This window comes from Dipodomys merriami, unplaced genomic scaffold (genome assembly GCF_024711535.1).
Source record: "Dipodomys merriami isolate MVZ:Mamm:240054 unplaced genomic scaffold, mDipMer1.0.p SCAF_7, whole genome shotgun sequence".
In the NCBI taxonomy this organism is placed as follows: Eukaryota; Metazoa; Chordata; class Mammalia; order Rodentia; family Heteromyidae; genus Dipodomys; species Dipodomys merriami.
Genome location: NW_027206290.1, coordinates 54,151,927 through 54,171,929, shown reverse-complemented (window position 1 = coordinate 54,171,929; position 20,003 = coordinate 54,151,927). Strand labels below are relative to the sequence as shown.

Sequence of the window (20,003 nt, the reverse complement as noted above, 5' to 3'; positions counted from 1 at the left end):
CTCAGCATCAACTGCTCCAGTGATGAAAAACATTTATCCCACCTTCATATGCTATCTTAATTTCAAGATTAATAATAATACCAAGTAGCTCTATAGAGAAGATGTCATATAGTTTCCCAAACTCCAGCAACCTTGCATTCTTTCTGCCTGAAGTACCAATTAATACCTCCCAGTGTGCTACAGTTACGCCTACTCATAACTGACACCTAATACTTACTCTTGGTTCCTTGTGTGAGGAATACCTAAGGTAACTACATATTAAAGCTTAACATAGCACAAGAATGGTAACATTTGCTGGTATTATGAGTTATTAGAGCTAAACGAACCTAAACACATTCAGTTCTGTAAAGGAATGAATATACACAAGTGGCTGGGAGCAAATAGTTTACCGAACACTTACTGTGCACCAGGAATATTCCTTTTCTAATCTTCAGAATGTACCATCAAAGAATTACCCCATTGAGGAAACAAAATCACTTATGGGGAAGTGCTGAGAATTGAACTTTTCTTTGTGACTTAACAGCAAAAATTTAGAGGTTTCAGATGGATGCATACATCTTCATGAAGAAAACAAGCATCAGAAAACTATACCTGAAAAATAATGGTATGACTGAACAGGAAAACTTTTTTAAAAAAAAGACAAACACTCAAAATATGTCTGCCCAAAATAGATGCTAAGCATTACCTTAACTACATTTCCTAATACAATATATATGGCAAACATTAGAAAAGTTTGGACATAATTGAATAAAGAAAAATCAGTTAAAAATGATTTTACTTGCAACTCCCCACCCCTCACTAACACAAAACATTTTTATAATAATTAAAAAATATATCTGTCAAAGATTTGAAACCCTTTCTAGTGAAATATATAAAAAGTTCCAGGAGTCAAGAGTCCCAAACTAAGTTTATAAAAAAACATTAAATGCTTCTTAATATGAATGAGTGTTCAAGATTCACTTTCATCAATGTCTTTATCAGGGTCTTGCTCAGCAGCCTCTTTTTCCTGTTGTTGTTTCTTCCAAAGTTTGGCCATAGCCAGAAGCTTGAGGTTAGGTTGGTTGGCAGCATCTTCTGGAAAGATGTAGTCATAGTATTCTTCCCAGCCTGCATCAGACTGAAGAAATGAAAGGCAAGTGAATGCATGGCTGAAACATGACAGTTTCACATAAAGTGGAGAGTTTTTAACTGGGAAACAAAGTTCAGTGTTAACTGATGTTAATTTTACAAAATTAAAGGCCAATCTAAGAATTAAAGTGTCATTAATTTAGTAGCAGAGTCATAAATGAACGCATTACATTATTCATACTTGCCTGCAAGTTTCAGATCACTGATTTTAATTATAAATACTGCCCTAAATGGTTGGGGAACCTTTTTTAGCCAAAGTTCATTTGGGAATTTACATTTGTAGGGCCATACAATATTATCAATACAGACAGACACAGGCAGATGAAGACAAGAATACATGTCTGTCCTGTCGTGTACCAAATGATTTCCAGGGCCATATGGTTAGATGTTTTCCACCCTTGCCAGCTTCCACTCTCCCTTGACTATCTGGGCATTGGTGGCTCATGCCTGTAATCCTAGCTAATCAGGAGGCTAAGATCTGAGGATCACGGTTCAAAGCCAGCTTGGGCAGGAAAGTTAACTAACCGCCAGAACACTGGAAGTGGTGCTGTGGTTCAAGTGATAGAGCATTCGCCTTGGGCTGAAGAGCTCAGGGACAGCACCCAGGTCCAGAGTTTAAGCCCCACGACAAAAACAAAACACACCACCACACTAAAAAGTTATTACCTTCCTCTAATATAAGTCCCTCAAGTTCTATGAAAAGCTAGCATTTTGATCCTGTCTTTTTATGCATAAGAGCCTGAAAGGATCTCCCCACATTCCTTCCACTAATCATATAAATCTTTAAGGTTGGCTCAATGTTTCATTTCTCTCCACATTGACTTCCTGCTTACTGTTCTCTATAATTACATTTCCCAACTAGCCAGATGGCAATTGACTTATTCCAGAATTCCATTTTAGGAAGTACATATACTACTTTAAAATACAAAGTTAAAGTCAGGTGGCTCACAACTGTAATCCCAGCTACTCAGGGGTCTGAGATCTGAGGATTGCAGTTTGAAGCAGAAAAGTCCTCATGAGGCTCCTCTCCAATTAACAACTCAGAAACCAGAAGTGATGCTGTGGCAAGTGGTAGAGAGCTAGCTTTGAGCATGAAGAGACTCAGGGATAGTGCTCAGGCCAAGTTCAAGACCCACACCAAAAAAAAGAAAAAGCCCCACAAAGTTCAGTCCAATGCATTTCTAATTTCATCAATAGTGAACAGTGCCAAAGAACAGCTCTTACCCCATCATCAGTCTGGACCTTTCTTCTCTTCTTAACTTTCTCTGGCATGAGTTTGTCTACTCTCTCCTTATCTGATACTGTTCCAAATTCATCTTCAAAGCTTCTCCAAGATTCTAGCAACATAAGTCTCTCTTCCTTTTCTTCACAATTCCGCATGGTTTTGTTAGCCTCTTCATAAATCTGTCTGCATTTAGCCACACTTCCTTCTTTTCCTGACGACAGCTCAAACTGAGCAAAACTGATCCATACCTTCAAAAAAAGTTACAGAGCCAAATTAACCATGTCACCCATAAGACCAGAATGCAGTACAATTCATATATTTCTAGCACATGACATCTATGTATGTGTCCATCAGTGGTATTCCAAAAAACATGAACATAGACTGGGTGCTTCCTCATAAGTAATGAAGCAGTATATTTCTATAGTTAATTAGGTGTCTGATATAGTCAAACTATATTTCAATTCTGTGACACTCAAGATATTTATATACAATATAAACTGACTATAAGCTTAATGTTCTAAAATCTTGATACTTAAGAAAAATAAGCTCTCTCCAAAATCAAGGAAGATATTTAAAATAAATTTTCTTTAAAAATCACTTAAATACAGTATAACTTTTAGGACTGCTGGTTCCTGCAAAATCAAAGATTTACAAGGCACAGGATACCTTGACATGTTGTGTTCTCTGGAGCAATTGTCGGTAAAGATTTCGTGTTCTTTCAGTTTCTTCCTGCTCAATTTCAAAGTCAATGTATGATTTCCAAAGCACCTAAGAAACAGCATAATGAGTCAATCCTGACACTTGAGTTAAATGGCATTGAGTAGAAGCATGTTGTTACCACTGTAACCTACATCTAGGAACATGGACTTTTATGCCACAATTAACAGAGTGCATGTGGGTAAAATAAGCTTGTCAAAACTTAGCTAGACTTCTACAAGATATAGGAAAAAAAAAAGACCTTAGATTCAGTTTTAAGTTCACTTCTAGGTATTTTCATGATCCTTCCACATACAATAACTTCTGGAAGAAAATATACCAAGTCAGCCACAACATATGTTTGTACCTCCACTGCAAATTCATAGTTACTTGAGTTCAAATTAAAAATGTTTAGTTATAGCCAGGGCACAAAGATAAATGGCTTGGACACCTAGGAACTAGTAGTTCAGGGCAAAGGCTGAGAACAACAGAACCAGGTGATACAGAAAGCCCCACCCTGGTAAGGTCAGCGAGGCTTGAAGCTTAACATACAGGGTCCTGTTAACTTGGCTCTTGTTAGACTCAAATTGGTCCTAGCTGGCTGTAGTGTGGCGCCATCTTGTGGCAAAACTATTCTAGAATATAGGGTGTGCATTCACTACTCTTCATCCCTTTATACTGCTAAATTCAGTTCCTGGCAGTTTCTTTGCCAGGCTTTTCCACATTCCCTTTGGCCTTCTTTGTTTAAGGAAGAGAATTAATCATCCACTCCATTTTATCCAAATTCATCTGTGTTTAACTGCTCTGGTCTACATGTAGGGGGCTGATTTTAAAGCTGACTCATCAGCACTTCTTCCTGCCTTGCAAATAGAAAAAATGTTAATCTGAGACTAGGTAATTTGGGTCATCTCTGTACTCTGAAACACCGAATTTAAATAGGTATAGGATACTAAAGAACTGTGTAGAAACTACATTGAAATTGAGATCCTCACCTCTGGCATGTCTAAGCGTGGCTGGCTGATGGCTAATTCATAGATTGCCCGGGCTCTCTCAATATCACCAAGGATTGTCTCTAATTCTGCAAATTTAATCCATGAGGTACAATTTTCAGGTCCAAATTCCAAGAACTTTTCATAAAGCTTCCGACATCTGTCAAATTCTCGAAGCTGTAGTTCCAATTCTATGTAGCCTTTAAATAACTTGTTCTTTGGACATTTGCCTATAGAAGTTCCCTGGAAAATTAAAACGACCAGACCATTGTGATACCTTAGTGGGCTCAACTTGTGCAATCATCCTTAACCTGTCCTAGAAGCTGTCTTCTGCTGAGGAAAAACCTTGCGGAATCAACACAAGAGGCCATTCTGTTGCTCTATGGTGACATTTCTTTAGCTGACAAGATGGCCTGTGGTCACTGGTATCTAGTTAGCAAAAGGTAGTATTCTAGAATTATACAGAAAACTATTTGCGGTTTTAAATTTAGCTCAGAATTCCTTAGGGAATATAGATACATAAAACCTTCTTTAAATGTAAAAGCATCAAAGAATAAAACCTGACTTGCTGCCCACAGGAAGAAAAGAGCCTATCTGAAGGAAAATTGTATTTAAACAGTATTTGACACTATTAAGAAACCTGAAGGACACAGTAAGAGGAAGCTACATAGAAACAAATCACTGGTTCTAGTAATGAGTAATTCTACATCTTTCCAATGTTATAGCCCAGTGTTTTTTCAAGGGATGTGTGTTTTCTGACTTGTATCAGACTATAAAGAAATATATGCCTATTGCTTTATTTTCTGTGAGATAGGGTTTTTCCATGTAGCCTAGGCTGTGCTCTTCCCTGAGCCTTTCAAATGTCAGTATCATGAACATACAACATAATGCCCTTGTGCTGTTTTATTTACTTATTTTGAGATGATAAACATGACGTGGAATTTCCATAAAATGGAACACTTTTATAGTATAAATAAATAGCTGCTTTTTTTTTTGGTCAGTCATGGGGCCTGAACTCTGGGCGTGGGCATGTCCCTCAGCTCTTCAAGGCTAGAGCTCTACCACTTGAGCCACAGTGCCACTTCCAGCTTTTTCTGCTAATGTGGTACTGAGAAATCGAACCCAGAGCCTCATGTATGCAAGGCAAGCACTCTACCACTGAGCCACCTTCCCAGCCTCTATCTGCTGATTTTTAAACATAGGAACTATATGACTTTTAGGCATGAAAACTTTAATTTCCTTTTATAAAACATAAGCATATTTTTTTTTTTACTTACCAAAGCTCTTCTGGCAAATGGTAAATTTTTCTGTCTTATTTCAAATTGTGCATAATATAACCACATTTTGGCAAATGTGAACTAGAAAACAAAAGCATGGAAATATCTAGTTTAAAAGATTCATTTCAATTATATTTAATCCAAGGTCATTGGCAATTTCAATTCCTTAAAAATTCAAAATGAGATGACTATTTCCCAGTAGTTAAAAATATGCCATGTACTTCATGATACTGTATGCTCTACTTAGGAACAGGCTTCATTTTGTGAGCTCCTTGTCAGGTAGAGTATTCCTTCTTTTCTAGGAAGGTAAGTCAGTCAACACTTCCAGAGCAGGAAACATTTTTTTCTTATGCTTGGAAACCTGGCAGAGGTAAGATATCTCCCAACTCCAGGTAGGGCAGTATTAATCCATACATGTGTGCACTTAGTTGTCAGCATAGTGGTTTCTGTATCCCACACATGCTGTGTGGTCTCTTTCTCCTTCTACTCATACGTTTCAAGTTACCCAGCTTCTTGTGAGTTTCTACATTATCTTTATTATATTCTATATTATTCATTTGTCACTCAACACAAATTATCCTCTGAAATAAACCCAACTAGTCTGTTTACAGAGGCAAGGAGATTTCGTTTGTTTTCCATGTGCCTAGTACATACTGGGAAATATTCAGTAAGTTTTATTTCATCCTATTATTTCACAAGCAACAAGATTTTGACCCAGTTGAGACTAAACACTTTTGAGCAAGCATACCTTTTTATGAGGAATTAATTCCAAAGAGGCTTGATATACCTGTCTTGTCCTCTCAGGATCCTGTAGTAAGAAAGTGTGACAAAACACTGAGGTCTGTTACTAAAATTAATTTTACTACTTTCTAGTTTTATGAATACTAGTAAAAATGTACATCCCCAACATGGAATAAGTTTTTCTCAAGTTGTTACTTTCAAATGCAGATTCTGTTTATTATCAGAAAGTATAAACTACCTTTAGCCATCAAACTTTAAGAATCACCAACAACATGGCCATCAAATTCTGAGCGCTTCTTTGTAGAAGGCCTTTTGCCTGACAGCATAAAGAAACAAAAGATTTTTTATAGTCTCAGAACAATAAAGGGTTACTAAAAGCAAAAATATACAACCTAACCAATTCCTATTAATGAGAAATCAGATAAATTAGGAAATGATAACATTTAAATCATGGGCTATGTCACTGTCTTTCAAGTTGCAAATGAAATGGTGTTGTGCCTGATGGTTTCAAACACAAAGATCTCACATGCATCTCTAACAGGCACACTGACAATTTAAAGTACCTATAGAGAGTATCTATATGACTAAATCGAGACCTATAGAAACTAAAACCAAATGTCTTTTTTTAAAGGACAGCTGCTATCCATAACAGAGAAGTTGTGAGTAGAGGGGAAAAGAAATCATTAAGAGTCAGCACGCTGTACAGCAACTTTACAATAAAATTAAAAAAAAAATTCAAAACATCAAAAAAAAAAAAACAAACCAGAGTCAGCACATATTTATTACTTTTTTACCTTTGCCTCTAACTCTTCGTAGAGCGCATAGTTGATCCAAAGATATATATAGCGCTTCCAGTGCCTCTTCTCCTGAATGGGGGGGACGTTGGCAATGGCTCGCTCATAAACCTCTCGCACCGTTTCAGCTTCTGCATCACTTTCCACCAAGCGCAAGTAATCAAACCACGCATCATAATTATGTGGATTAGCCTAGAAAAACAAGTGAAAAAATCTACACTGGCCAGTTTATACAAGATGAAAGAAGGCAATAAAATACCTTTCTATATTTTAGGAATTTTTCCTTCTACATTTTGTTACCTCATTTTAAAACATAATCCCTAAAAATCGCATAAAAGGAATGAGAAAAGAAATACAGAGGACACGTTACTGACTAGTTGCTCTACAAGAAAGCCCCGTTCTCTACCAAGGTAACTACTCAATAATGAGGTTCCTATTCTAAGTGCACATGACTGTGCATCACTGTATTGATAATAAAACTACAATGGCATTATGCTTACAATCCCAAAGCCTGCCTTTTGTTTAGTCCAAGCCTGGAATTTGGGTTCTACTGCTTTAGCTCACTAGTGCTGGGATTATAAAGTTGTCAAGCTGGGAGCCGGTGGCTCACGCCTGTAATCCTAGCTACTCAGGAGGCTGAGAACTGAGGATCATGGTTCAAAGCCAGCCCAGACAGGAAAGTCGTGAGATGCTTAGCTCTAATAAACCACTCAGAAAACCAGAAGTGATGCTGTGGCTCAAGTGGTAGAGTGCTCACCTTGAGCTGAAGAGTTGAGGGACAACGCCAAGGCCCAGAGTTCAAGCCCCACAAATAACAAAATAAAAGTTGTATGACCACACCTGCAAAACCTAATTCATTCAAAGCCTGGGATGGCTTTGAACCATGATCCTCAGATTTCAGCCTCCTAAGTAGCTAGGATTATAGGCGTGAGCCACTGAAGCCCGGCTCTTACTTTCATGTTTCAAAAATAGGGTCTTGCAAGCTTTGCCTGGGCTGGCCTCAAACTTGTGATACTTCTGCCTCCTTCTCCCATTTTTAAAAAATGTTTTGGAGACAAAAGTCTTGCAATTTATCCCAGGCTGGCTTCAAACTCTTGATCTTCCTTTATCAGCCTTTCAAGTACTGCAATTTTAGGCATGAGCCACAACACCTGGATTTGTTGGGGACTCCCTATAGAGCCCATGCTGGCCTTTAACTTGCCATCTTCCTGCTTCTACCTATCCTAAATTCTGGGATTACAGAAATGATCCACCAAGCCTGGGTCTTGCTCAAATGCCACAGTACATGGTCAGCAGCTAGTAAAAGGACTTTCCACAAGTGAGTTACAAACATAGTTTGTTTGCCTATTCTACTAGTCATTTATTCCAACTAGTCTGAAACAGATGCCAACTCATCACAAACACATCCCAAGAATAATTACTGATGGTCTAATTTGCTGTTACTTATATTTCTGTAGCTAGTATAAATTAGCATATCTCAGTTATCTGCAGTTAACCTACAATAGACTCACCTTCACTTCCTCTTCATATTGGAATCTCCGTTTGCTCACGATGATATCTTCAATACCCCGCCTGTCACCAAACTTCTTCTCAAAGATAGTATAGTTTTTGAAGAGATCTTGGGCCTCATGTTTTGGAATTCTATCTAAGGCATACTTGTAGATGACTCGTACCCTTTCAAACTAAACAAAGATGATTATCTTCAACACCATTTTTCCACTCTAGTCAGAGATTGGAGAGTAACTGACATAAATTACTTGCAAATTACAGTTTGAGACCTCAAAATATCCAGAATAAGATTTCTCTTTTATTGAAGATATTTCTGTCAGAAAGAACTGATACGCTTCCTTGACCTCTACATTTAAGTTTGCCTAACATTTCTAGGACCAAAATTGAGCTTATGTTTTTTTTCACCATCCAACCTGAAACATTCTCACTTCTCAGCATGCAATACATTCAGTCATTTATTGGCTCTCACTGAAAGACCAAGAGTCACCTTGGATCTTTTTTCATTTCCCACATTTACTACTCCATCAAGCCCTGCCACTCTACCTCTTCAGCACAGCCCTTTTATTCTCTTCCTCCCTCTGCAGACACATCTCCATTCCTAACTAGAATATTTCAAGACTCAACCTACTGACCTCCCTAGTTCCATTTTTGCCACCCTCATCCTGATTTATTCTCCATAAACTGACCAGAAGATCTCTTTTAAATATAAATCATATTCGGTTTCTCTCCCACTGAAAAATCCTCAGTGCATCCTTTCTACAGCATAATCTGAACTCCCATCATGTAATTCTCTGTTAAGACTTTGGCCTATCTCTCTCAAGTCTATACAGTTTTATGCTTTATGGACTTCTTTGGGGATAGTCTGTTTTTATTCTAAATGATGTTTTCTGTTCTAAGGGCTAAGTCTGTTTCCCAGATTTATTTCCTACAAAAGCCTTTAGTGAGGATGCCAAATGACTCTTAATTTACAGATGTTCAGATTTAAAGGCTTAATTTTTTTCAAACAAAACACAACGAATATATAATTTATATTCAGCTCCTAATCTGTACAGACACCACATACATATGCTATTCTCTGTATGACACTGTTTTTGTATTTTGAAAACATTTTCCTTAAGCATAAGAAAAAAAGGAAACAAGTTATTTTGTGTATAGATGTGATTTTTGCTAAGTTGTTTAGTAATATAATCAAGTCCGTGAAATATACTTACTTCTTTCTGGTTTTCCTCAAATTTGGCAAAGGCCACATAAAGGTGTTCATCCATATGTTCATCTCCAAAGAACTCAACAGCTCTCTCATACACTTTCCTTGCATGGGCGAAATAAGCATGTTTTTCTTCAAAGCGGGCATACTTGATCCAGTTTTTCACATCCGGGTGCACAAGAACAAGTGCAGGAGAATTAAGGGAATACCAGGAAGGACAACACAACTTTGAACAAATAAATAAGGGCTGGGCAATGTCAATTCACACTTACTTAGCTACTCAAGAGGCTGAGATCTAGGAATTGAAGTTTAAAGGCAGTCTAGGCAGATAAATCCTTAAGAAACACTTGCCTCCAATTAACTAGCAAAAAGCTGGAAGTAGAAGTGTGGCTCAAGTACCAGCCATGAGCAGAAAAAGCTAAGCAAGGGCTCAAATCTGTGAGTCTAGGTCCAAGTACCTGCACCAATGGAAGAACAAACTGAGTAGTAGGGCTTTTGCTTAGAATATCAATAGTATGGGCTCAATTCCCAGCTTGAAAAAGCCAGGCATGATGGCTTACACACATGAAATACTACTTAAAGACTGAGATTAGGAGGACTGCATTTCAAGACCAACCTGAGTAAAAACTTTACAAGACTGCATCTCAACCAATAAAAATCAGAGTGGTGGCTTTCACTGGTCATCCCAGCTACTTAGTAAGAATAAATGGGAGAATTATGGTTCAGACTAGTCTAGTAATAAATGCAAGACTATCTGAAAAATGAAAGCAAAAAGTACTAGAGGCATGACTCAAATAGTAAAGTGATTTCCTGGTAAGTGCAAGGTCCAAGTTCAAATCCCAGTACCTCTCTACCAACTGGGGGTGGGGGGGGGGACACAAAACAAAAAAAATGAATAGTCAACAAACTACACCAAGCCACCTCAAAACCTGACCATTGAGTAAAGGTAATAAAAGACATACATAAATGTATCACTACTAATCTGTGATCTCCATGAGGGTGGGGGTAATCTGGTTTACCTCAATCTGCCTCCTTGCTTATTCAATGTAGTACAAGTACAATGAAGTAAGAAAATTCAAATTGATTACTAATCATATAACCTAAGACATATCTTTTTTTTTTTGGGTCCGGTCATGGGGCCTGAACTCTGGGCCTGGGCGCTGTCCCTCAGCTCTTCAGCTCAAGGCCAGCGCTCCACCACTTGAGCCACAGCACCATTTCCGGCTTTTTTCCTTTTGCTTATGTGGTGCTGAAGAATAGAACCCAGGGCCTCAGGCATGCAAGACAAGCGCTTAACCACTGAGCCACCTTCCCAGCCCCTAAGACATATCTTTTAACTTGTCTGTTTTCTTCACATGCAAATAAGGAAACCTAATACCAACCTCCCTCTATTAATCCTGACTTTTACTTTCTGTCCGAAAGGACATGATAACTAAATGGTGCCATTATATACGATACCATTATATATTTGTACTAATGATTAAGGATGGAAAAGATGCCACAAAAAAATTGGTAACATGAGCCAAAAGAGACTTTTTTTCATTTTGATAAATATTTTATATGACCAGAAACACAGAGGCATTATACCTTTGTGTTTCTCCCCTCACAGTATCCTTTGGTCTCACTCTGTGTGAATGCCTATCATATCCCAGTGTATTTTGGATCTAGCTTCTACATATGACAGAAAACATGCACCATTTATCTGAGCTTGGCTTACCTCACTTAACATTATTTATTCTAGCTCCATCCATTTCCCTGTAAATGACATATTATTATTCTTTCTAATGGCCATGTAAAATTCTATCGGGTATAGGTACTACATTTTTTGGATCCACTCATCTATTGTAGGGCATCTGGACTGTTCCCATAGCTGGGCTATTGTAAATAGTGCAGCAATGAACATGGCTTGTGATGCTCTGGGTAGATGCCCAGGAGTGGTATGGCTAGGTTCTAGGGAGGATCTATGTTTAGCTTTTTGAGGAACTTTCAGACTGCTGTGCAAACTGGTTGTATGTTCCTACAAAATAAATGTGTGATGAAACCTATATACATTAACAACCATGTGTCCTGACCCAACATCATCTCTAAGAGAGGAAGAGAAGCCAGGACAACAGAACCATCCAAGTTTTGTCCAAAGGATATATCGTTCATAAATGGTACGTGCCCGCTCCACCTCTTTGTATCTCAGCTCAAAGTTAATGTAGGAGTGCCAGGCTTGCTCCTCAGGCTGCCATTCCATCCAGCGCTCAAACACCTGCCGGGCACCAGCAATGTTCCCCAACATCTCCTCCATATATGTGTACTTGTACCTTGAACAAAATCAATAATACCTGCTGTGGTCACAATGATTTAGGGAATACATGATTTGTAGCAATTTACACTGCTTCCTTTGTTACATGAAATTTTAAATTTTACCTTTCCTAAAGGTTAAATCAAATATATTTTCTATTAAAATAAAAATCTGAGGAAATAGTGAAACATGGGGAAGCACATACTTTCTTAAAATCATCTACTTCAAGAAGAAGATTCTAAGACTGTAACTACAATGTTAATTTGATCACGATTAATAAACATTAAAATTATGACATAGACATGAGACATTAAAAAGCACTTATAGCATATTTAAAGTATTTCAAGATAGAATAATTAAAGATGTAAAATTAAATATAAAAAACTCTGTAAAAAACAATAAACATACAAACTGCTTGGTTAGATCAAAAATTTACCAGAACTGATTGACTCGTGGCAGTGTTGTTATGGCACGGTCCCAGATATTTCGGGCATGATTGACCTGGCGATTCTTCATTTCCATTTCTGCATATTTCAGCCAGAGTGTAATATTTCGATAGTCTACATCTAAAGCACGCTCGTATATGGATCGGGCCCTTAGGAAGCAAGATTTGGAAAGTATCAAAAGCAGTATATACAGCATCTGAAGCACCATATTTCAGACTAGCTTCAAAACGCTATATTATTTGAATGCACACCACAAACCAAATTCTTGGCATAAAGATAAAAAAAAGGGTTGGGAATGTGGCTTAGTGGTACAGTGCTTGCCTTGCATGCATGGAGCCCTGAGTTCAATTCCTCAATACCACATAAACAGAAAAGGCTGGAATGGTGATGTGGCTCCAGTAGTAGAGTGCTAGCCTTGAGAGACAGCACTCAGTTCAAGCTCTAAGACTGGCCAAAATAAATAAATAAAAAGATAAAAAGGCACAACATTCTCAAGTTATAGTACAAAGTCTGAAGGGTAGATGAGCATATAATAATAATGCAATGTAATGAACATTATACTGGATCTACACAGGAAGCAGAGAAAGTACATGACTGTTTGGTAGAACAGCCTAGGTAGCAGGTAACTTCAGAATTAATAATTTAAAAGAAAGTTCTAGTTTACCAAGAGGTCTAGATTGGTGGGGAGGCATGTCCATCTTCAGGAAGAGGGAATAGCCAAGCAAGGAGAAATGATGTGTTCAGGAATTGCCAAATAAACAGGCAAGAGAGGGCAGGGGTATAAGGGAGAACATAGAAAGACTAGGTAAGAGAGGCACAGGTTCTGGTTTTTATCTTGTTGATCACTGGTTTTCAGCAGGACATTTTATATTAAAATCTCACCATATAGAAAGCAGATGGAAATGTGCTTCTCTAGCTACAATCATGTACTAGTGATTCAGAACCACCAGTATAAGTTCTTCCTGCCTTGCTCTCAAGACTGTCTTTCCACAGTGTCCCTCAAAAAATCCTTAGGGCTTCCCGGGGAGCAGAGCTCAAAATGACTACCAGAAGCACAACTTTTTACTTGTGCTTAAATTTTTCCTAATCTGTTACCTTACAAAACCTTCATATTTAAAAATTATATTCTTAGCAATTTCACCTTTGAATTTCCTTTAGACTTTCTTCCCATTGTGCGTATTTTATCCAGTTACTAATCACAGTCCTGTTTTTTCTTATGTTATCTTCAAATGTCTGAAAAAAGGCAAAAAAGGTTATGTTAAGAGGAAAATATTAAAATTACCTTCACTTTTTGTCTATTGTCAGTCTAATAATAAAAGACTTGAGATGCTAGAAATACATGGAACATAAAGGCTTTCAATAACAAACCTACAGCCAACATTATACTTAATGATGAAAAACTAAAGCCATTTCCTCTAAAATTGGAAACAAGATAAGGATGTCCACTTTTTCCACTCCTCTTCAAAATATTACTGGAGGGGCTAGGAATGTGGCTTAGTGGTAGAGTGCTTGCCTAGTATGCATGAAGCCCTGGATTCAATTCCTCAGTACCACGCAAACAGAAAAAGCTGAAAGTGGCACTGTGGCTCAAGTGGTAGAGTGCTAGCCTTGAGCAAAAGAAGCTCAGGGACAGTATCCAGGTCCTGAGTTGAAGCCCCAGGACTGGCCAAAAAAAAAAAAAAGAAAAAAAATTTACTGGAATTGCTGGCAAAAGCAGTAAGGCAAGAGAAAGACATAAAGTAAATCCAAATAGCACAGGAAGAAATAAAATTATCCCTAATTGCAGATGACATGATCTTATATTTATAGGACTCTATATATTCCTCCCCTAAGCTACTAGAGCTGATTAAAAATGTTGGCAAAGTAGTAGAGTACAAAATCCACAAAAATCAGTAGCTTTCCTGTACACCAACAAGGAAACGATCAAGACTGAAATCAGGAAAGCCACTCCATTTGCAACAGTCTCAAAAAAAAAAAAATCCCTAAGAAGTAACCTAATTAAGGATGCAAAGTACCTCTGCAATGGAAACTATAAAAATTTAAAGAAGGAAATTGAAGACAACATAAAGGAGTGAAAAGATCTTCCATATTCCTAGACTGGCAGAATTATCATGAAAATGGCAATACTGCCCAAAACAATCTACAAATTCAGTGTAATACTCATCAAAATCCCAACATCATTCTTCCCATGAGATAGAGAAAACATATGGAAGTACAAAAGGTCCTGAATCACAAAAGCAATCCAGAGCAGAAAAGGTAGTGCTGGAGACATAATACCAAACTTCAAACGCTACTACAGAGTTACAGTAATGAAAACAGCCTGCTATTACCACAAAAACAGGCCCAAGAATCAATGGGACAGAAGACCCCAGAAATACACTGACAGCAACCTAATATATTCGGTAAGGGAGCCACAAATATACATTGGAATAAAGATAGCCACTTCAACAAATGATGCTGGAAAAAATGGCTAACCACATTCAGAAAACTGAAACTGGATCCCTATCTCTCACCTTGCACCAGTATCAATTCAAAATGGATCGAAGACCTCAATGTATGACCTGAAACCAAGAAACTATTACAGGAATGAATAGGAGAAGCATTAGGACTTCTTGGAATAGGCAGGAACTTTCTGAATCAATCCAGAAACATAGCCAATCAAATACTAACTTGATAAATAGGACTGGATCAAACTAAAAGATTTCTGCTTGGCAAAGGATATAGCTTAACAGGCTAAAAAGACAGTCTACAGAATGGGAGATTTTTGCCAGCTAACATCAAACAATGACCTAATACACAGAATATACAGACAGCTTAAAAAACTAAATCCTTGCTGGGTGCCAGTGGCTCACACCTGTAATCCTAGCTACTCAGGAGGCTGAGATCTAAGGATCACAGTTTGAAGGCAGCCCAGGCAGTCAAGTCTGAGACTCTTATCTCCAATTAGCCACCAGTACTACTGTGGCTCAGAGTGGTTGAGTGCTAGCCTTGAGCAAAGAAGCTCAAGGACAGTGCCCAGGACCTGAGTTAAAGCCCCACAACTGACAAATCAAAGCCAAAAAACCTACTAAACCGTTAAAAAAAAAAAGTTAATAATTGGATTAATGAGCTAAAGAGAGATTTTGCAGAAGTAAAAATGGCCACCAAACATATGAAGAATGCTCAATATCTCTGGCCATAAAGGAAATGCAATTCAAAACAATACTGAGATTCCAACTTCACCCCAGTTAGAATACAAATAATAACAGATGCTGGTAAAGATGTGGGCAAAGGGAACCCTAATATACTATTAGTGGGAGTATAAATTTGTTTAACCACTCTGGAGGTTCCTCACAAACAAACAGAACTATACTATGATCTAGCAATCCTACTCTTGGGAATTTATCCAAAAGATTACCAACTAGATATACTAAAGCCACCAGTTCAACCATGTTCACTGCAGCACTATTCATCATGGGCAAGATACGGAATCAGCCCAGATACCCTTCAGAGGATGAATGGATTCAGAAAATGCAGTATATATACACAATGGTAGTTTACTCATCCATTAGAAAGAATGATTTGGCAAGTTGGGAGCTAGCTACACAGGAGTCTGAGATCTGAGGATCACGGTTCAAAGCCAGCCTGAGAAAGAAAGTCTGTGAGACTCTTATCTCCAATAAACAACCAGAAAACTGGAAGTGGTGCTGTGGCTTGAGCTGAAGAGCTCAGGGACAGTGCCCAAGCCCAAAGTTCAAGCCCCACGACTGACCAAAAAGAATGAATGAACAAAAGAAAGAAAGAACAAACAAAGAAACAAAGAAACTGCATCATTTGCAAAGAAATGAAAAGGACCTGGAAAAAATTATGTTGTGAAGTCAGTCCCCGAGAGACAAGGGTTACATGTTTTCTCTCATATGTGGAAGCTAGAATTAGTTTATAAATATGTAAGTAAATACTTTGGGTTGTATACAAGTGTACACAAATTTATAAACTGAAATACTAGTAGTTTTATGGGAGAACTCAATGTAATCCCTTAGAAAGTCGAAATCACAGTTCAACTAAATAAAATCCAAGAAAGAGATCCTTGAAAGAGGCAGAGAGTGGGGTAGACAAATGAAGAGAAAAAGTAGGGGAGAATGTAGTCAGAAATTCAATGCATATCAAACACAATTAAGAAAAAATTAAGAGGTGGGATGGGAGGGATAGGTGAGAATGTTGGAGTGGCACTCATCAAGATGCACTGTATTCATAAACTGCTTTGTTGAATGGCAACTCCTTTGCACAACTACTGAAAGATAATAAACATTAAAAACAAGTACTAAGAAGATTATTTTGTTCTTGTTTAAGAGAAATTACATCCTGGAGTCCTTGAGGAATAAGAAACTCACTATTGAAAGTTACATTTGCAGTTGTTACATGCAAGCAAAATGAAAACTTGTTGGCAGAAGTTTTCATATTTTCTCCTGCTGCCCTTGACAACTGATACTTTAATAGACTCTATTCCTGTTCCCCAAAGAAAACATTTTTGAATGTTACTTTTAAGTCCTCTCAGTAATTCACAGAATGTAACACTACATAGGGAGGAAGACTGAACAAATGCAATCATGTTATTCAGTATACACTATATGGAAAAAGATGGGAGAACTGGGGGAAAGTAAAGAATGAGGTGACATTGTCAAAAAAGGAAAGATTAATTACTTGACTTGTGAAATGGTAACCCTTCTATACAATACCTTACTATCAATAAAATTATATTTTAAAAATAATAATCCCACATAGAGTGATGTCAAATCAGATCCCACAGGCTTTCTTCATGATTTTCCTCTAAGCAGTAATTACTACAAATGATGGTGGTTCAGACAGAAGTGCACAATGGAGCCTCCCTGCTAGGTGTACCTCTCTTCAAGTGCCAGTGATTCCATCTGCTACACTGTGACACAACACCAAGAATTATAGCTCTGGACCACTTGTAACATTTATATATTTTGGCAAAATACACTTTTCTGGTCACTAAATGTTGTATTATTCATGTAGCTGGAAATGTTAACCTCATTGTATCAAAAATGAGGAACTCTTCAAATACTGATGAATTCTTGGCAATAAACTGAAAGATATCACATGAACTGACCTTCCTTTTCCTTAGCTTGTAATCATTTAATTCTTCTTCATCTGTGATCTTCTGTTGAGGTGGAGGTGGGAGAAGCTCAAGCTCTCGTTCTTTAGCTTCTCTTAAGAGTTGTTCAGCAGTTATCTGTACTTCAGCTGGAGCTTTGTTTTTTACCTTTTAAGAAAGAAGACATTTCTTCATATAAGTGAATTAATTTGCAGACAGAAAATAGTTAAAACTACAGTGAAGACTGAATTATCTAGTCACCAAACTTTAGGTACTAGATGATCCTACTATTAGCTAGTTCTTTTTTTTTCCTTCCTTGAAGTGTCAATGGAAGGATGTTGCTAAACAACCTATTAAAAACAAAATTTTTGTCACGCACCAGTGGCTCATGCCTATAGTCCTGGCTACTCAAAAGACTGGCAGTTTGAAGCCAGCCCAGGCAAGAAAGTCCATTAGACTCTTCTCTCCAACTAATCACCAAAAAGCTGGAAGTAGGGCTGTGGCTCAAGTGGTTGAACACTAGCCTTGAGCACAAAACCTAAGGGACCAGTGCCCAGGCCCTGAGTACAAGCTCTACCACAAGAAAAAAAAATGTGTTTTTAAATAGAAAACTGAACTTCTATATTTTTACTAAAAATGTTTGTAAATGTAAATGAAAACTACTTGCATGTATTTATACTGAGTCACAGCTATGCCCTCAAGCTTAATTTAAAACATACTCTGATTAAAATTGGGAGTGAAAATCAATTTTAACAATCAAACATTTCAAAGGGAAGGAAACAGGGGGAGGGGGAGCAAAAAAGACAGACATTTCTATGTTTTGGTAATGTGCTTCACAGAGGTTTAACTGCTGCCTCCCCCCCCCCCTTTTTTTCTGGATGTGAACTTTCTAAGCGTGATTCTAAGCGTGATTAAAGATCTCCTCCTATACCACATGTTGACATTTCTTCACGATACAAAAAAAAAAAGATTAATTTTCTATTTCATACACGGGATCTATTACCAACCTGGGGCAAAACTCTCCAGAGAAAAAATGGTGAAAAGGGCAAGTTTTTTTCATTTTAGATGAGGATAACAATAAACATGAGGCTGTTCAGGTAAAGTTCTCACCAGAGATTTTTGCTTTATCAAATATGTACTACACGACCTCTACTATAGATTAATACATGTTTCAATAACCTTGGTAGATGATTTGATTTTTATGGCATTTAAAATTAATCTAAAGGTATTTTCATTACACTGTAATCTTCTTGGGGTCTTAAAGACTTGTGCTGTCCAACAATACTTGTAAGTCACAAGTTGGGATGAATCATGTTGCAATATATACAATGGTTTTTAAGACTTCGTCTCATTATGAGTAAACATTAAAATATTTTTGGATATGCTGGAATACAATTATAGCACTAAAGTTAACACCACTTTTTTTGCTTTTTAAATGTGCTTAACAAGTAACGTTTAAATATGTGCTAGCATTCTATTTCTATGTGAGCCACTAGCATCCAACAGAAGTGTTTTAAGTGTCTGATGGCTTTATTAGCATCCATCCGTTCGTTTTACAAAGGGGATTTCACTGTGATATTTTCACACTTGTAAACAATCCCGTTAACCTCACCTGTTGTCACTCTCCCTACTTAAACGATTTCAACGGGTTCGGTGCAAATAAACTACGTTGACCATATGCCTATGGACTTGCTTTTAAGAAACATTATTTAACGCCATGCATGGGGAAATGATCTTGATAGCTCATATTTAATGGGGACTTAAGGGCCTTATAGCTCTAAAAAAAAAAAAAACTAAGCAAGTAAATAAATAAATGGAGGAAGGGAGGAGAGGGAGGGAGAGGGGGGAGCGGAGAGAGAGGAGGGGTCGTGGGGGGGAATGAGCGGGGTGTGTGGAGGGACGTGGGGGGGGGGGAAGGAAGACAGGCAGGAAGAAAAGTTAAGATTAGGACCAAGGCCTGCCACGTCGTCAGAAGCAAGACAACACAACTCTTGCTTCAATTGTGCCAGTGCCCCAAACACCTGTCGTCGACTTCCAATCTCTCTTAGCTGTTCAACCCTCAGTTCTCGGCTTTAGTCATTTCCACCGTCAAGTTCGCTAGATTATCCGCCCCCTGCCCCCCCCCCCGCCGTTGATTACGGTGGGCGCCACGGCCCGTGGCACAGATTACCGCGACTAAGAGGACCCGCGTCCAGGCCCGGCTCCCCACCAGGGCGCTGCCCAGCACGTCTTCGCCGGGCCGACGCCACTCCTCCCGCGGCAGACGCACCGCGGAGGCGAGCCGCGCGCCGAGGAGCGCGGCTCCGCGGCCCACTTGCCCCGTGCCTTCCCCTTCCCTCCCCCTCGCCCCGGCGCAGGAGCGAGCCGCTCCCGCAGACAACGACCCGGGCAGCGCTGGGGCAGCCTCTCGCCCCAGGCCCCCTGCTCACGAGAAGGCGGATCGGGCCACCTACCTTGGCCACTTTAGGAATCCGCTGCTTCCCGGCCGCGGTGGAGGCCGCCATGTCTGCAGGAGGAGATCCCCGGGAGATCCCCGCACACACTCGGAGCCCCTCAAAACACCCAGCCGGACAGCTCGCCGACGCGACGAAGCTTCCCCTCACAACAAG

General features: G+C 38.7%; 1 protein-coding gene across 1 annotated transcript; it reads right to left on the bottom strand.

Annotated features, from left to right (window-relative positions):
- Positions 1-369: 369 nt before the first annotated feature.
- On the bottom strand, positions 370-19,989 carry Crnkl1 (crooked neck pre-mRNA splicing factor 1). The gene is made up of 14 exons (XM_070006673.1): positions 19,848-19,989; positions 17,410-17,562; positions 13,441-13,532; positions 12,290-12,448; positions 11,706-11,872; positions 9,571-9,749; positions 8,362-8,532; positions 6,851-7,042; positions 6,064-6,123; positions 5,316-5,396; positions 4,042-4,281; positions 3,020-3,121; positions 2,353-2,601; positions 370-1,117 (listed from the first exon to the last, which is right to left on the bottom strand). The coding sequence occupies exons 1-14, from the start codon at positions 19,896-19,898 to the stop codon at positions 950-952; spliced, it is 2,064 nt and encodes a 687-aa protein (XP_069862774.1). The 5' UTR covers positions 19,899-19,989; the 3' UTR covers positions 370-949.
- Positions 19,990-20,003: the final 14 nt, after the last annotated feature.

Bases quoted from the DNA above. Each gene is read 5' to 3' on its own strand.
- Crnkl1 (XM_070006673.1), bottom strand. From the start codon at position 19,898: ATGGCGGCCTCCACCGCGGCCGGGAAGCAGCGGATTCCTAAAGTGGCC. The intron at 13,533-17,409 runs GTCAGTTCATGT...GCCTTTTTTCAG, and splicing joins ACAAGCTAAGGAAAAGGAAG to ACATTTGAAGATAACATAAG. The intron at 6,124-6,850 runs GTAAAAAAGTAA...TTCTTACTACAG, and splicing joins ACGAAGAGTTAGAGGCAAAG to GATCCTGAGAGGACAAGACA.